This window comes from Callorhinus ursinus, unplaced genomic scaffold (assembly GCF_003265705.2).
Source record: "Callorhinus ursinus isolate GAN/ISIS: 27379988/994484 unplaced genomic scaffold, GSC_fseal_2.0 scaffold22, whole genome shotgun sequence".
In the NCBI taxonomy this organism is placed as follows: Eukaryota; Metazoa; Chordata; class Mammalia; order Carnivora; family Otariidae; genus Callorhinus; species Callorhinus ursinus.
In genome coordinates this window covers 26,750,730-26,769,178 of record NW_027397084.1, presented here as the reverse complement: position 1 = coordinate 26,769,178, position 18,449 = coordinate 26,750,730, and the positions used below count along the sequence as shown (strand labels likewise).

The 18,449-nt window shown below is 44.0% G+C and overlaps 1 protein-coding gene across 4 annotated transcripts in view; it reads right to left on the bottom strand.

Moving 5' to 3' along the window:
• CD109 (CD109 molecule) overlaps window positions 1-18,449 on the bottom strand; it is a 171,005-nt gene that overhangs the window by 128,194 nt on the left and 24,362 nt on the right. For all 4 annotated transcript variants that reach the window (XR_012381956.1, XM_073905229.1, XM_073905227.1 and 1 more), the window contains exons 4-5: window positions 13,632-13,862; window positions 7,451-7,576 (exon numbers count right to left, since the gene is read on the bottom strand). Coding sequence is in view for 3 of the 4 variants with exons in the window: in XM_073905229.1 (XP_073761330.1) it covers window positions 7,451-7,576; window positions 13,632-13,862 (357 nt within the window). In the remaining variant the exon portion in view is untranslated. The remainder of the gene's footprint in view (window positions 1-7,450; window positions 7,577-13,631; window positions 13,863-18,449) is intronic.

Sequence of the window (18,449 nt, the reverse complement as noted above, 5' to 3'; positions counted from 1 at the left end):
CTGAACACTATACACTTAAAAATGGCTACAATGGTTTTATGTTATTTACATTTTGCCACAATACAAGGAAACAGCTACCCTGAGCAGTAAGTGCTGCAGTAGAGATGATGTGTATCAGGGCCCATGGAAGAATGGAGAACGAAGTGCTCACCTCTGTCAGTTGCTGCTATAAGAAATCAAAATCCTCAAACCAACTCCCCTCCCTCCCCCACTTTCTCCCTGCACACTTGAAGAACTTGAAGTGTTTCCCAAAAAGAAAGCAGTCTTCCTTCAAGCGGAGGCTAGTGACAGTATTTTGGAAGCTCCGTCCAAATTCCAGAGGATGCCACTGTTTTCTGACCTGTCACAGTTTGCTCCATGCTTTCTGTTCAGCTGTCAGCACAAGCCAGGGGAGGGGTCACCAGATGCTACTTGCAGAAAACTTCAAGGACAGAAACTGTCCAAACAAAGATGTGCTCCTAGGACAAACGGCTCCAACCAAAGCAAACCGAGCCAGGCAGCAGCTAGGTAGCAAGGCTGGAAAGATAAGGGGCAGGCTGCAAGGCTATGAGAAGTTGTGAGATGCTGCTGGCAACCCTTACTAACCTTGCCACAACAAGTAACTCAAAAGAATGGACGCAACTGCTATAAACGAAGGAGCAACTAAGGCAGAATGCTTCTGAATTCCGTAACTGGACACACGCACATGTATTAGACAGGGCTCCAGAAGACTGATTTCCAGCCTCGACTACGAGCTCTCACCTTCTTCTCGTCCCCACCCCAACACTGCCTCAGGGAGACACAAGGGCTGAGAAACTGCAGTTCAAAGAGACCACAAGATTGCCTGTTTGGTGGTTCCCCTGCTGGCTATGCATCTAAATCATCAGAGATACTGTTGTAAAAACACAACTTTTCCCCAAAAATCTGTTATGGTTAAGCTAGGGTGCCAGGTCTATAGAGCTAGTTACCTAGAGTCAAAGTCAATAGCTCAGAGTCTCCCCACTAGGGAATTAAAGAATGTCTCCTGTTCCGTGCCTTGTATACCACCCGACTCTGCCTCTCAGAGGAATGGACAGAAAGTAAGGCTGCCTGGCCAAGGACAGAAATCACCACTTCTCAAGAGGTGGTCCAGAAGACAAATGGAATTTCCCAGAGTGCTTATTTAAAATGCAAATTCTTAGGTCCCAGGCCAGCAATACTTGTGATCTTGTGACTTGTGATCTGGGGGCAGGGCCCAAACTCGGCATCTTTTTTTTTTTAAAGATTTTATTTATTTATTTGAGAGACAGGGAATGAGAGAGAGAGAGAACATGAGGGGGGTAGGGTCAGAGGGCGAAGCAGACTCCCCGCTGAGCAGGAAGCCCGATGTGGGACTCGATCCCAGGACCCTGGGATCATGACCTGAGCTGAAGGCAGTCGCTTAACCAACTGAGCCACCCAGGTGCCCTAAACTCGGCATCTTAAATAAGCTCCCCAGTCAGTTGGTTCTTAGGCACACTGCTGTTTAAGAACCACTGGTAGGTGGGCGCCTGGGTGGCTCAGTTGGTTAAGTGTCTGCTTTCAGCTCAGGTCATGATCTCAGGGTTCTGGGATTGAGCCCCACATCAGGCTCCCTGCTCCACCGGGGAGCCTGCTTCTCCCTCTCCCTCGGACCCTCTCCCAGCTCATTCTCTCTCAAATGAATAAATAAAAATCTAAAAAAAGAGAACCACTGGTAGGTTCTAGCAAGTGCAGCCTCAGGCGGTCAACTCTGCTGCACGAACTCCTCCGGAAGGGAAGACAGGCTTCCCTCTTCCATTGCCCACTACGGAAAAGGGCAATGGCCCAATTATCAATGGAGCAGGATTGTCTCTGTGACTCGATCTCCCTTCGGGTTCTCAGAGGAACATGAGCGCCCATGCTTAGGTCACCCAGAGGCCTGGAACTCGGGGCTGTGGGCGCCCCTGGGGAGAGGGCTGGGATGGCCAGATCCCTCCCCGCTCTAGGAGCCTGGTGTTCACACACCAATGTTAGAAGTTCTCTGAAAGAGCCTCTAAGCCAGAAATACAATTTGTTTGTATTCTAGTAACCTGGAATACAATTTTTAAATCAGAGATGCAAGACCATTTGTAATGAATCCTGGTATATACATACAATGGAATATTTTTCAGCCTTAAAAAGGAGGGAAATTCTGACATGTGTGACCATCTGGATGAACCTTGAGGTTATTATGCTAAGTGAAATACGTCAGTCACAAAAAGAAAAATACTATATGGCTCCACCCATATGAGGTGCTTCAGATAGTCAAATTCATAGAGGCAGGAAGGAGAGCGAAGACTGCCCCCCGCTGAGGAAGAAGAGGACTGGGGAGTTAGTGTTTAGTCACAGAGTTTCAGTTCTGCCAGATGAAAAGAGTTCAGGAGATGGAGACCCGTGACAGAGGCACAACAATGCGAATGTATTTCATACCACTGGCCTGTACCCTCAAAAATAGTTAAGATAGTAAATTCCGCATATGTTTTACCACAATTTTAAAAAATGAAAAAAAATATGCAACTATTTGGGAAAGCCAAGGATACCAGTCCAGAGATAGATACCTAGAGAGATAAGGCACCTAGAGAAGTATTACCAAAAAAAAAAAAATGAAAATACAAGCAACGTCTAACTTTCACAAGTTATCTGCCCAAGGGATATTTGTAAGATGATTATTAAATTGGAGCACATTTCCCCACTTGTTCTCTAATGTACCTGAAATATAGCAACTCTGTAATACACACTACTATGAAGAGGTATTACAGCTAAAATAAACTTCTTCCCTCTGAGGGGAGGTCACAGTGCCCTTGGAAGTTAAGGGAGAAAGGATGTTGGGGCAGGAGGCTGGAAGAGGTAGAAAGGATGGTGATTCTTCTCAAGAGAAGAAGCACAGTCCCCAACGCAGCAAAGAACTATCCACATTCCAGGCAGGTATACAAATTCAGTACATGCATAAGCAGCACACATAAAAAATCAGTGCTCTTGGATGCCTGTGTGGCTCAGTCAGTTAAGTGTCTGCCTTCGGCTCAGGTCATGATCCCAGGGTCCTGGGATCGAGTCCCACATCGGGCTCCCTGCTCAGTAGGGAGCCTGCATCTCCCTCTGGCTAATGCTCCCCCAGCCTGTGCTCTCTCTCAAATAAATACATAAAATCTTTTAGGGGTGCCTGGGTGGCTCAGTCGTTAAGCGTCTGCCTTCAGCTCAGGTCATGATCCCAGGGTCCTGGGATCGAGCCCCGCATCGGGCTCCCTGCAGGAAGCCTGCTTCTCCCTCTCCCACTCCCCCTGCTTGTGTTCCCTCTCTCACTGTGTCTCTCTCTGTCAAATAAATAAATAAAATCTTTTTTAAAAATAAATAAATAAAATAAAAACTTTAAAAAAAAATCAGTGCTCTTACTAAATTTTACTAATTTTAAAAGACTTTAAAAGTTATCATCAAGAGCAGCTTTGCAATTTAATTAAATTAGCTTTGTAAAAAAAGCAGGTCTGTGAATATATAGGGAACTTACTATGCTCTACCATTATATGCTACACAATAAAAAGATAAAAATAAGAACAAAAACTTAGAAATCTTACTAAATCAAAATAATTACTCATTATAAAAAAATCCTGAAAGTGAAAACCAAAACTTGAAGGTCAAAAGCAATATAACTAATCCAGAAAGGTTAGCATACAGTAAATGACTCACTCACATAAAGGTACATTTTATAGTTGTAGAAATGCCAAGGAACCCACCAAATGTGCTCTACCTAAAGGATCCTTTTTCTGACCTAGCAAAAAGGGTGATTTAAGAATGCCACGCTGATAATCTGCACAGTCACTACAAATCAAAGCTCTGATAAGTGTAATACTAGGATTGTTCCATATTTTTTCTAAAAACAAATGGAATTTCAAACATTCTTCTGAAATAAATATTTTCTCCTCCCTGAGATTTATACTGAGAATGGTCACTGCCTTAGAAAAACGAAAATATAGTTTACCGTGGTGGACTATTTAAATAATAAATACATTTCCACCATAGTCATTACTCACTGCTGGGGGAAAAAAAAGAGTTTAATAATAACCAATAAACAGTCTTTGAATGCTATGCAGGAGTCAAGGAAAGATAAAAACCAGAGACAAAGACTGAGTCTGGGTTTGCTTCCCATAACATTTCTTTGATTATACTGACCCCTGGCGGACTTTAAAGGACCTTTTTTTTTTTTTTTTTTTTAATAAAAGTGCTTATTTTCCCTTAGTGTGTGCCTTTACATGATGTCACCTGGAAGGAATCCTTTCATAACGTGTATATATATCAAATAATCACATTGTACACTTTAAATATCCTATCATTTTATTTGTCAAATATACCTCAATAAAATTTGGGGGGAAAAAATCACCAGTAAGTACCCGATCAATATGCTTGTCTTCTAAAAGACGAAGATGCTTTACAGAATGTGGAAAAGGAGAAATTATATTTAGTTCAATACAAAGGATTATCATAGAGCTTTAATACACTCATCTAATAGATACTGACTAATATCCAAGCACAAAACATGTGCTAAGTCACGGAGATACAGATGCAAACAAGCCCCAAAAGACCACAGTCTATTAGGTACCACCAGTTAAAAGTGACATGAATGAACCAAGCACAGAGTGCTCTGGGGATGTCTAGAGGGATCAGGCCATTTTAGATGATGCCTGAAGGGCAAAAGCAAGCATCTAGAATTACAGCAGAAAGAGTGTTCCAGGCAGAGGGAACAGCATGGGGAAGGCTCTGGGATCAGACAGAACTGTGAGTTTAAGAAACTTAAAGCATATAATATGTCTAAAGCAAAGGGTTCAAGGATAAGGGTGGGCACTTAACAAGGCTTTAGATGTGGGCAAAGGCCAAATCTCGTCAACGATTTGAATTTTGTAAGTACCTACATTTCCTTGTCTTTTTTTCCTACCAAAGCAACATGACAGGTCAAGTCCACAAACCACGGCATGAGAAAACCTGTAAATCTTCCAACCTATGATCTCACATCTTCCAAAGTCTTTCTCCACTATTCTATCGCCCTCTCTCTTCTGGTACATATTCTGTTCACCACTCACTGAACAAATTAACCTCTTGGAGGCTGCCACCCCACGTGGCCAGCGTGCAGAGGTGCCTCTGAATGGGCCAACAGTGGACACCTGACCCAAAGGGAGCCCGTGCACAGCTTGCCAGCCACCGGTGAAGAGGCTGGATTGTAGGGCTCTGAGATATTGGTTATTTAGCGGAGCCACTGCAACCGGTTCGGATTTAAAGGTTGGCAGAAGAACGAGAGAACGACACAGGCCACAAGAGACGGAGGGAGCCGTGTCCCCACAAGCATCGGCGCTCGTCCTTACAATAAACCCTCTTTATCCCACGCTGGTCCCAGTCAGACTGCAGCCTTAGAAGCACCCGCTGGACCTCGCTGACTCAGCACCTTGCGGTCCCTCCGCTGCTGTGCTGCCTTGGGTTTTCTGACACGCTCGAGCTAGTCAGCTCTTAGCCTCTCTTCCTGTCAGCACACGATGGTCTTCGAGGACAGAGATCCCGCGCGTTTACTTCCTTGTATCCACCACTGCCCTATAAGCCCGCACCACATATTCAACAGAGGGACCGATGGGAAGATGGACAGACGGGTGGATAAACAAACGACTGATCCTGGAGAGCTTACAGTGAAATCAAAGGTGGGTACTGAGAATAAACCCCGAACGCCCTCAAACTCGTGCGTACCTCATCTTCAGCTCCCATCCTCCTCCACGCGTGCCAGGAACACCAGACTTCCCCCACGCCCCCAGACCTGTGAGGCTCTCTTGCATTTTCCCCACCTCTACACACAGCTTTCTCTCTCCGAAGTCTCCCAAACATCCACTCTCCTCCTCCTCGGTAAGCACAAATGTCCGGTCCCCTCTGGGCTCGTCACCCGCTAACCCCCGCGCGCCCTCTACACTCTCTTGTTGCCCACGTCTCCCTCCACAGCACCACCTCTCCACAGGCCGACGGCACTCTTCATCTTTACGTGGGTGCTCAAAACACGTGCTGGCGAGGGGGGACGAGTTCTGCTTTCAGGATGTCACCCCAAAATGTGTTAACTAAAGGGGAAATTTTTCTTTAACTTTTATTGATGAAGCACTTGGTACTTTTATCTCACTTAAGGTCCTATGCTAATGAATGATTATTCCTTCTAATAAAGTGGTTCTCAATGCTGGAGAGAGAGGGTATTTTCCCCTGGGGACACTGACGATGTCTGTAGACACGTGCGTTTGTCACACTCGGAGGGAAGAGAGAGCTGCTCCTGGCATCTAGTGGGCTGAGGGCAGAGATACCGCTAAACATCCTCCCGTGCACCTGACAATGCCCACAGCAAAGAGCTGTTGTCCAAAATGTCAGCAGTGAGAAGCTATTTTAATAGAACTATTTTTAAAAGCTCTTATTCATACATTTATATATTTTTTAATAAATACCAAAGAAAATGGGAAAATACTCAATGAGTCTTCAAGATCACACAGTGATGAGCAGGAGAGAACCTAGGGCAGAGAGAGGAGGGCGTTGTGCACCTGCCCTGTTAGGTCTCAGAGCTACAAAAGTTGGCGGTTGAACAAAGGAAGGAGGTGGAGAAGTTGGAGACAAGGAGGACTGGGGAACAGAAAATGAGTGTGGCTGTTTAAAATCACTGTGGTTTTTATTTTTAATTTTTTATGTAAATTCAATTTAGTTTAGGGCGCCTGGGTGGCTCAGATGGTTAAGCGTCTGCCTTCGGCTCGGGTCAGGATCCCAGGGTCCTGGGATCAAGTCCCGCATCGGGCTCCCTGCTCCCTGGGAGCCTGCTACTCCCTCTGCTTCTCTCTCTCTCTCTCCCCCTCTGTCTCTCATGAAAAAATAAATAAAATCTTTAAAAAAAATTTCAATTTAGTTTACACATACTGTATTATTAGTTACAGAGGTAGAATTTACTGATTCATCAGCTGCGTATAACACCCAGTGCTCATTATTTCAAGTGCCCTCCTTAATGCCCATCACCCAGTTACCCCACCCCCCCGACCCACCTCCGAAGACCACTGTGTTTTTTAAAACAAAGATAAAGTAGGTTATCTCATCAGGAGTCATTATTCAGAGAGATGAAATCTGCCAAATAATAACTACGTATTCATTGCTTAGTTTTAAAATACTCAACGTATGCACTAAATAAGTAAAATAAACATTAATCAGTTTTACACTAAAAGGCAATGTTTTAACCTTCATACATTGTATTACAGAAAAAAGCAGTAATGACTAAAACTCTAGTATGTTACAATGAAAGATGACCCATTGATAAACACAGTAAATTAAAAATAAACCACTTAAATTGTCTAGATATTCAGATTAACATTTTTCTGTTCACTGAACAAATGACTTTGAAGATATTTCCCTGCCTGACCTATTTAAATCATTTTAGCACTCCCCCTAAAAATACGTTTATACTCACATTCACTTGAACTTGAATGGACCAGTCACCCAGTATTGGATGAGACGACAATTGAAAAGTTTTGGAAACAACGCCAAGATCACTTTGTTCTGACAACCACTGTTGGATCAAATTTGACTTGGGGTCCTACAATGAAAACCATACATGTTAACTGTATAAAGACAGCTTTGTACATGTGTATCCTATCTGGTTATGAATGATGCCCTGCGGCACTCCCAGGCACATCCAAAATATGGCAACAGAGATAGTTTTTGGAAAATGTTGGCTATATATTACTAGACAGAAGATAATCAAAATTTCTTCCTTCCTCATATTCTGCATCTTTATTCTGCTCCACCTTTTAATTCTTGGTACCAGATTTCCTTCTACATGGAACACAATGTACACCACCAAACTTGTGTTGTTATTGTTAACTGTAGAGATCACAGGCCTCGTGTATTCAAGGCCCACCACATGTCAAGCATTCTGTCTTATCATTACAACTCACACATCCCTCAATCATTATAATTCTGGGGCGCCTGGGTGGCTCAGTTGGTTGAATGTCTGTCTTCCACTCAGGTCCTGGGATCGAGCCCCAAGTCGGGCTCTCTGCGCAGTGGAGAGTCTCCCTCTCCCTTTCCCTCTGCCTGCCACTCTGCCTACTTGTGCTCATTCTCTGTCAAACAAATAAATAAAATCAAAAAATCATTGTAATTCTCCTCCAGGGGAGGAATGTCCTCACATTATAGCAGAAAACTGATTCCTAGAGAGGTTAGGTAAGCGCTCAACTGTAAGTAATATGTGAATTCAGGATTCAAACCCATGTGCCTTTTAATCCAACAAAATGTATCACAGAGATGATCAGCCAAGGGGATGCATGAAAAACATTTCAGTCTTCCTAGACTCTCCCAGACAACGATCCCCTTACGCAGCATTCATCCAAGCCAATCCAGCAGCCATCCCGGATTCCTCTCACATTCCCAGCCCTGTCAACTCCGTCTCTTGAATCTCTCTCTAATTTATCCCCTTCTTTCCATCCTCACATCCAGCCACCACGTCCTGTTTTCTAACCATTACCACCCATCTCCCTCCCCCAGTGTAGCCCCTCCAAGACATCTTCCCCACTGCTGACAGTGTTATCCGTCTGAAACACAAATCTCAGACTGAGGCGAAGTGGTCAACATGCTTGGTCCAGTTCCAGAAATACAACAGGCAGTGAAGACACCCTGGCTATGATCATTATGCTGGACCACTAGGTGATGCTGGCTTTTGTTTGCCTACAGAATGAGGTCTACACTCCTTTACATGGTGTACGGAACTTAGGGAGTCTGACTCCATCTACATTTCTACGCTCATCTTCCTCCAAACATACAGATTTGCTTGCAATTCACCCTTGCATCTAGGCCTCTATAGTTGCTGCATGGAATGCCCTCCCTTCCTGCCAATTGATGCAATGAGGTCCAGTGTCTTGCCTCCTATCCACACCACCAACAGATGAAATGGCCACTTCCTGGAGAGCCCCTAGTACACCTAGAGTTTACCCCTTTTGAGACATATTACTGCGTAAGGTACTCATGGGTGATATATGGGGTTTTTTGTTCCCAACTAGACTGTGAGCTCCTAAGAGCAGGGATCAAATATTTTCCCTTATTCTTATTCTCTATCCTTTGACGAGAGGTAGTGGGTTAGCCCAGTTACTAGAAGCCAGAAGAAACCTCTCTTCCTGAGTGGGGGAGAAGGTGAAAGTCAGAGGTAAGTACAATGCTGAGAACTGAGTAAAGCATAGTCTAGTAAGCCAGAAACTAATTGTTAAAACCAAAGACCAAAAGCAAGTCAAGACTAAGCAGGTCACCATCCTTGGCAAACTCCTGGGACGGGCATTGTAATCAGCAGTCAGTTCTCCTGTGCCTGCCACAGCATGATGCATGGGAGACCCACACATGAGCATTTAAACATGAGTTTAAGCAAAGGAAAAACTACAAATAGCTAATAAATATATGCTGCCTGATAATTAAGGGAATGCAAGTGAAAACAAAAAAAAATACCATTTTCTTCTGTCCGTCTGACAAAAATAAAAAAATAACAATAATTCCCAGTGTTATATAAACTGTCGGGAAAGGAATGTTCGTACTCTGCTGGTGCATTATTTTGGTGAGGGTTTACATTTCTCCCAGGTGGGGCCATGGCCCTACAAGCAAAGGAAGTCCTAAATGGAGTCTTTGATGACTTTGTACCCCGAGGATCTGGAGGGTTGGGAGTGAATGAGATAATTCACTGGTTGCTCAAGCCTGTCTTAGACCTAGGCCTAACTGTCACCAAAAACAGAGAGAATGTAGAAACACCAGAAGTTTTCACACATCAGGATGTGTGTGGGCCAGGCATGGTGGTGTCACAGCAGAACCCAGCGAGGTCACACACAGGACAGCCAGGTACTATGTGAACAGTGTCCCCAGCACAGCCACCACAGCCACAGGCTGGAGGGGCTGGAAAGGTGGCCCCTTGTGCCCTCTGAGTCACCTTTAGATGGCTCTGGATCTCTGTCAGGTGCCTCAGCTCAGCGCAGTATCAGATGCCTGGGCCAGACCGTCTCCAGCAATAAGCTCCCTGGCTGGAGAATGTGTCCCCAAGGAGAATTTCTGCCACTCGTTAGAGTCCTGGATTATGCACCCAGGGTCTGTCTAGCATGTAGAACTGGAGAAGTCAAATCACTTAAACAAGGCGGCCCCCTCACCTCACCAGGGATGACGTCCTGGTTTTGCCACAGCTCCTCCAGGCCACAATCACAAAGTATCTCCCCAAGGCAACAACACCTCTCCCCAGGTAAGGTCATTCACCTGGACAAAGAGCAACACCTTCTTCAAGAAGGAAGTCAGGGCATAAGCCAGCTGAGCCAGCTGCCAGGCCAGGGTCGAAGAAGCTTATTTCCATAGCATTAGCCCACGTTAGCTGGAGGAAGCCGGAATTAGGGCATGTTTTTACCACTGCCAAAGGGCTCTGAAGGTCCTTGCATCCTGAGAAAGTCAGTTACTGAGGCAGGCAAAATGAGTAACACTCAATAACCAAAAAGAAAAAAAAAAAAGCAAAAAAAACCCCACTGATCACCCCTGAATATGCTGTGATAATCAATATTTTAGCTACATCCTACAGCCATTCTTTTTCTTTTACAACTTAGCGATCTGACAAGTTTACACCTTACACTGTGTTCACCACAAGTGTAGCTACCATCTGTCCCGTTCCATCGTTACTGACAGTATCACTGAGGGTCTTGACTGGGCCAGTGGGTCCTGAGAAGTCAGCCTCCTAGCCATCAGATGCACTTCTCCACCGTATCCTGCAGGTGGTGCTGTACTAGCAAGTACAAATGGATTCAAGTCAGGGGCTCTTTTTCTAAGTTCTACTTTTTTCTGGGAAGTTTTGCCAAGAAACCAACTATTCCACACTGAAAAATAGAGAAAACATCACAGTCTGGCCCAGATGACTGTTTTCAGATGAAGGAGAACAGCAGTGTGGGCATCAAAGCTCCGATCTGGCCGCAAGTTACAGGGAAGGAGGCGGCTGGACCTGAGTTCGTACCCCAGCCTCATTGCCACAGAGCAGAGGATGACTTCCCGCCCAGTCACCTGTGCCCAAACACTCTGGTTCCAGGTGGATTTCTAACAAGTGTAAACTCCCCTCCCGTGGCCAAGAGGGCCACATCTTGGCCAGGCCACTAGGATGAGAGATTTCTCTGAGTGCTTCTGAGAAAGTCAAATGTGGCAAGCTAAGTTCAAAATTGGAGAGAAGAGCCCAAGAGTACAAATTGAAGGTTTCAGAGGCAGACCCTAAAGCAGCATAGAGAGGCAAAATAATAAAAATGCGAAGACCAGCACAGTTCTAAATGCTTTACTTAAATTATCTCACTTAATCCTCACAAACTCCTGTAAGGAATTTGTCCAGCATCAGCAGGGTTATTTCTGGATTAATGCCTAAAGCAGGCAATTTATCCAGTGCTGACTTTTATTACTACAGGTAGAACGAGGCCGACTGGATAGAAACAGCCAGAAACAAGAAGATGCTGATTTGAAAGATGGTATGAGTGCAATCCATAAAACCCTGCTTAGAGAGCTACTTGAATTTAGAAATGCTATTCAGTAGGGTGCCTGGGTGGCTCAGTCTGTTAGGTATCTGCCTTCGGCTCAGGTCATGATCTCAGGGTCCTGAGATCGAGCCCCATGTAGGGCTCTCTGCTCAGTGGGGAGCCTGCTTCTCCCTCTCCCTCTGCCTGCTGCTCCACCTGTTTGTGCTCTCTCTTTCAAATAAATAAATAAAATGAAATAAAATGTCTAAAAAAAAAAAAGAAATGCTATTCACTATGTCAACCTCCTTTACAGACATTCCAATACATAGCAAAAGCGGAAATTCACAGAGCTGCAATTCTTGGAAATTCAAGAAATATGCATTGAGCGCCATGCTGACCAAGGTTGTATTTATTACAAACACAAATTGGCTTGAAGTTCGCTTGATTTTTGTTTGCTTTTTAGTTTAATTTATAACAACAAAGAAGTTAAAAAGAGTAAGAAGATACTGAACTAAAAAAGCCTGAACTTGACTTCCATTCCATGGTATTCATCAGAACCCTTAGGGTAACCAAGAGGGTTCCCAAGACCAGTGACTTTTGGTTGTAATACCAAGATAGTCCCAGGAAAACTGGGATGGGTTGTCACCACCCTATTTCTATGAAGTGATCAAATGTCTCATATTCTCCTTAGCATCAATGTAGAAAAGCAGGTCCAGCTGGATCTCAATTGTCTTCAACTTGGTTCTCACAGGAAAGCATTCAGTCTAACTATGCCGCCTCCAGACCATCAGTGTTGTTGGAGCTGAGGCCAAATGACTCCCTGCCAAAGGAGTCCCATAAACATAAGAGCTAATGTTTAGTGAGCATGTACTATGTGTCAGGCATAATTCTAAATGCTTTCCTTGGATTATCTCACAGAAACCTTTGTGAGATATTATTATTACGCATGTTTTTTTTATTTTTTTAAGATTTTATTTATTTATTTGACAGAGAGAGACACAGGAAGAGAGGGAACACAAGCAGGGGAGTGGGAGAGGGAGAAGCAGGCTTCCCGCCGAGCAGGAAGCCCGATGTGGGGCTCGATCCCAGGACCCTGGGATCATGACCTGAGCTGAAGGCAGACGCGTAATGGCTGAGCCACCGAGGTGCCCCTATTATTACGCATTTTAGAAATAAAGAAACTAGGGCTGAGAGAGATGAATTTTCTCCAGGTCACACAACTAGCATCTACTCTCCTTAGGGCAGACGGTGATCCTTTTATAAGTCAAAGCATGTTGTGCCTGTCCTCATAATTCACCAGTGAATTCCCATTTCACTCAGAGTAAAATCCAAGGCCCATATGATGATCAAGAAGACCCTGTATGACCCCTCCTCCAACCCACCTACATCTTACCTCATCTCCTAATATTGTCCCCTCACTCCCTGAGACACTATCAGCCTCTTTTTCTCCAGTGCACCTAGCAAGTTCCCACCTCAGAACCTTTACACAGCTGTTCCCTGTATATGGGCTCATTCCTTAAATTCCTTTAGGTCTCTGCTCAAATAGGACTAGCCTAACAATCCTAGGGAAAATAGCAAACAAATACTTTCTTACACACACACACACACACACACACACACACACACACACACACACAAATTCCTTTATATACATTTTTTTTAAGTAGGCTCCTTGCCCAGAGCAGAGCCCAATGCAGGGCTGGAACTCACAACCATGAGATCAAGACCCAGGCTGAGATCAGGAGTCAGGTGCTCAACCAACTGAGCCACCCAGGACCCAGGACACATATTTATGTGTTTATTTAGTGTCTGTCTCCACACTATTCACTGAAATATATGCTTGATGTGAGCAGGGGATTTAACCTGTTCTGTTCACTGCCCCGTCCCAGGGCCCTGAACACAGAAGTTCAATAAATCTTGAACAGGTGAATTAATCGATGAAGAAGCAAGGACTGGAGCCCAAGCTGGCCAACTCCAGAGCCTAAGCTCTGAATCCATTGCTCTACCATCTCCCCTCCAAGAGAGAGCGCTCTCGTGTTGGGAGGGAAGGTTACCCATGGCGAATTCTAAAATAACATGAGCAAGACTTCAAAGAGAGCTTTAGTAAGATGACTTGAACTTACTTTATTTCTGTCTGGCACTTACCTTAATTAGAATGTTTAAAGAAGTTTTATAAGGTTTAAAATCTGAGAAGAGTGTAACAATACGAAACTTCACTTCCTGCTTTGGCTTGTATAGAGACTTGTCTGTTTGAATGAAGACAGTCATTCTCTTGGTCTCAAATGATAAGCGCGTACTATTAGAAAATAAAATCTCATCCTGGGCCCGTCCAGTTACATGCAGCTCATAAATCCCGTCTGCACTGTTCAGAGGTAGCTGGAGAAAATAAAGAGATCAGACAAATGACATTCTCATTTTACCTCAAAAGTGTTTTTAATTATAAGTCAGACTAGAACATTTAAATCCATAGTACTATTAAAAGTAATTGCCATGTTGAAAAACTCACCCCTCCTAGGCACCAACATTAAATAATTTGTTTTCCCTCCTAACATCCTGTAGTTTTCTCTCCAGCTAAATTGCAGGGTTCCTGGAATGGAGGGCTCAGCAGCAGTCACCTTGTCATTTCCTATTCCAAGTGCAAGTTCTTCCTCGCGGTTGCCATGGGTCGGAATATCTAGTATCTCTCAACATTTTTTCCATGTCTCCCTAGTTGAAGCAGTCAACTGGTGAAAAGCACATTTGTGCAAGACTCGTTTCCTTGCTGTACTCTCTGGAGCTCTTTCCTACCGCGCACACGCTTCCTGCACCCTGCACAGCACAGGTCATGGTCCCGGGAAGGATGGGGGCGCGGCTGCTCTCCTGGGGCACTTACTAACAGAATTCCGACCTCCCAGCAGGAACAGACCCGAAGCTGTACTCAGCAGTTTACGTGACCTATGTCATTTCACCTGATGACAATCCTTCAGGCGGGTACTCTAACACCGTTTTATAAACAAGGAAACTGGGGCTTGGACGAGTTTGGGAAGTCGCTCCAGGTCACGAGCAGAGATGCAAACCCATGATGAGCTATGCTACTCTAACAAAAGCCTCCGTGCAGTGGCTTTGAACATGTCCGACAATTCTCCAACTCTCTGCCCTTCCAAAGGTAGAGCCGCCTTCTCCAGACTTAGGTACTTGCTTCTCAAGAAGAGAATGAAGCTGTGTCATAGAAAGGGTAGCTTCTGCCTGGTTCTCTCTTTCTCTCTGGGATTCTTCTCTCTGGGGGAATCCAACTGCCATGATGAGGACACTCAGGAAGCCTGTGGAGAGGGCGCCTGGGTGGCTCAGTTGGTTAAGCGACTGCCTTCGGCTCAGGTCATGATCCTGGAATCCCAGGATCGAGTCCCACATCGGGCTCCCTGCTCAGCAGGGAGTCTGCTTCTCCCTCTGACCCTCTTCCCTCTCATGCTCTCTATCTCTCATTCTCTCTCTCTCAAATAAATAAATAAAATCTTTAAAAAAAAAAAAAGAAGAAGAAGAAGCCTGTGGAGAGACCCACAAAGGGAGAAACTGAGGCCTCCCACCAACACCCAGCACCAGCTTGATAGCCATGTGAATGAGATACCTTACAGAGGAACCCCAGCCCTGGTGAAGCCTGCAGGTGACTGCAAGGCTAACTGACATCTTGACTGTAGCCTTGCAATATCCCAAATCAGAACAACCCAACTCTGCAGTCCCCATATTCCTGACCCACAGAAATTGTGAGAAGCAATAGAAGTTTATTATTGTTCTATGCCAAAGCTTTGGGATGATCAGTCACACAATAGACTAGCATACCTGATTTTCAGTTGGTTTTCGCCTTAATAAACCTGTGGTTCTAAAACTAAATTCTGACTCATTTTTGCAAATAAGTTTTGTCCACAGAAAGCTTGGAGATCTTCCAGTCATAGCAGCTATCTGAAAGCTAGCAAGATGGATAAGAACACAAAGGAAATGTAACAAAGCGCCAATAAAATGGTCAGCAAAAAATATTTAGGGAGGGCACCTGGGTGGCTCAGTGCTTAAGCATCTGCCTTGGGCTCAGGTTATGATCCCAGGGTCCTGGGATCGAGCCCCACATCGGGCTCCCTGCTCTGCGGGAAGCCTGCTTCTCCCTCTCCCACTCCCCTTGCTTGTGTGCCCTCTCTCACTGTGTGTCTCTCTCTGTCAAATAAATAAATAAAAATCTTTAAAATATATATATATTTAGGGAGATAAGTACTGATGTCCACAATTTACTTGGAGATACATTTAAAAAATAAGATGAATTAATGGATGGAGAAACAGATAGATGGATAGACATGTGACAGAGCAAATATGGTAAAATGTTAATGGGAGATTCTGAGTGGTGGGTATAGAAGTGTTCACTAAGAAACTCCTTCAGGTTTTTGTATATTTGCAAATTTCTTAATAAAAAGTTAGAAAAAAACAATCAGTAGCATCACATTCAAATAACCTCCAGTGTCGAGTTCAGCTTTTCTTCAATAAACATTTATTGAGCACCTTCTAGCTCCAGGTTGTTCTGAGTTCTTGGGAAAAAACATGAACCAAAGATGTGTGCCCTAGTAGGGCTGGGAGTCTAGCCTTGGAACCTGCATTCTTATATTCAATTTTCTCAAATGATACCTCAGCTCTCAAATTCTTTTAAATAGATATTTTAATCCTAAAAGCAGGACACGATCTATGCCAGCATATCATATACAGGCATATGGCAAAGATGCATAAATACTTCATGTTTAAAATATGGTATTTGATAGGATTGCTTTTCATGGTTTGGATATAGTTTGATCATTTTTAGGCTCCAGAACAGATAGATTGAAGATTTACAGCAAATTAAAGATGAAGAGGCCCAAAACTAAAGAGGCCCATTAATCACAAGAACGCCAAGGAGTTAAAGGAGATGTAACACAAAATGTGTCCAAAAACATTCTCTCCATGCCCTACTCTGTCCTTCAGAGAGCTGGCACTGCCTCACGAGGAGAGAGCTATCTTTCTGCTCCATTCAGCTACCCCAAGTAATTTGCTTTCTCAACTGCCCCATTAGAAAACTTGCCTCCCCCTCCTGCATATGTAAGATTTACATAATTCAAGATGCTCAAAGCCTCGGTGTTAATCCCAGGGCTGGAAAGTCAGAGATGACAAGTGAACTTGGTATATCTGTAGACCAGGGGTGACTCTAGAAGCCACGGGGCATCACTATATGCCTTCGGGTGCCCCCGCAGACTCCACATGGTACTACAGCTCCAGAGCCGTAGTAGAGACCTTAGCCTTCCATTGTTGACAGCAGAGGGGCAGAATGAGGAGAATGAAGAAAACACTGTGGGTTGGAAGCAATCTCTACAAAAGTTTCTCTCTGTACCAGACCTAGGATGGGTTGTAACCTGCTCCCCACAGTGGAGAGGACCCCAGAAGTAAAAGCTCCTGAATCTCTGCTGATCAATTGCCTTCGGCCTTCTTGGGGTCACAATTACTGAAAGACTTCCCAGGATTGGTAATAAAGAGGTCCCCTCATCAGAGATTTCCAGATCTCTTATACAAGAACCAATTATTTACCCACAGAGATTTGGGATTCCTGTATGTTGAGCCGAGAGCAGATGGCTGGAGAAAGAGACAATTCCCACAGATGACACTGTCTAGCAGAAGGCCAAGAGTCAGGGAGTGTGAAACATCACGGGGCTTTGATCAGCAAAGTATTGACGAGCATCTGAGTTGGGCATGCTCAGGGCGTAAGATTCTCATTATGCAAAGTGTATTCTGTGTATTCTTGTGTATACATAAATGCAAATTTTCTGAGGAAATGTTTGCTCTTTGCCCAGGGTATCAAAGGAAGGTATGCTCAAAAAGGTCCTTGTGGGGGCGCCTGGGTGGCTCAGTCGGTTAAGCGACTGCCTTCGGCTCAGGTCATGATCCTGGAGTCCCGGGATCGAGTCCCACATCGGGCTCCCTGCTCAGCGAGGAGCCTGCTTCTCCCTCAAACCCTCCCCCCTTTCATGTACTCTCTCTCTTTCATTCTCACTCTCTCAAAATAAATAAATAAATCTTTTTTTTTTTTTTTAAAGGTCCTTGCAGGGAGGGTGGGGGTAACTGGCTCAGTCAGTGGAGCATGTGACTCTCGATCTTGGGGTTGTAAGTTTGAGCCCCGCATTGCGCAGAGAGTTTACTTTAAAATAAAAATAAATAAAAATTTTAAAAAGATCCTTGGTGGGTAAGGAACTAATCTGGGTTAACTAAAACCATTTTGCCTTCTCTAAAAGATCAGTTGTCAAGGAAACTGAGACAACACAACAGCATTTATCGTACTCTATTTCATTAATAATGCTAGTTACTAAGAGTAGTGGAGATTTCAAATAACTTTTTTTTTTAATTTATTTATTTATTTATTTCAGAGAGAGAGAGAGAGAGAATGAGAGATAGAAAGCACGAGAGGGAAGAGGGTCAGAGGGAGAAGCAGACTCCCTGCCGAGCAGGGAGCCCGATGTGCGACTCGATCCCGGGACTCCAGGATCATGACCTGAGCCGAAGGCAGTCGCTTAACCAACTGAGCCACCCAGGCGCCCCTCAAATAACTTTTAAAATACAGTTGAGGAATTTAAGATGTCAGTTTCTATTAAAAATATTTTTTAAATATTAGACATAAAATAAACTTTAAAAACATTTCTAACTTTTTTAAAAGCCACTCCTTCATTTTAAGATGGACTTATTTACAGAGAGAATATAAGAAATTTCTCCTAGCATATTTTGTGCAAAAAATAATCTTTATATTAAGCATCAATTTTTTTATTTATTATTAAAAGCTGCTTGTAGTATATCAAAAGTAGAAACAATGGGCTAATCAGATACTAAAAACACATTTGTTCCAATACAGTAAAACATTCATATTTTACAGCAAAAATTCATGAGAACCTTAAAAAACAATTTAAAATATTACATTTACAAACATCAGAA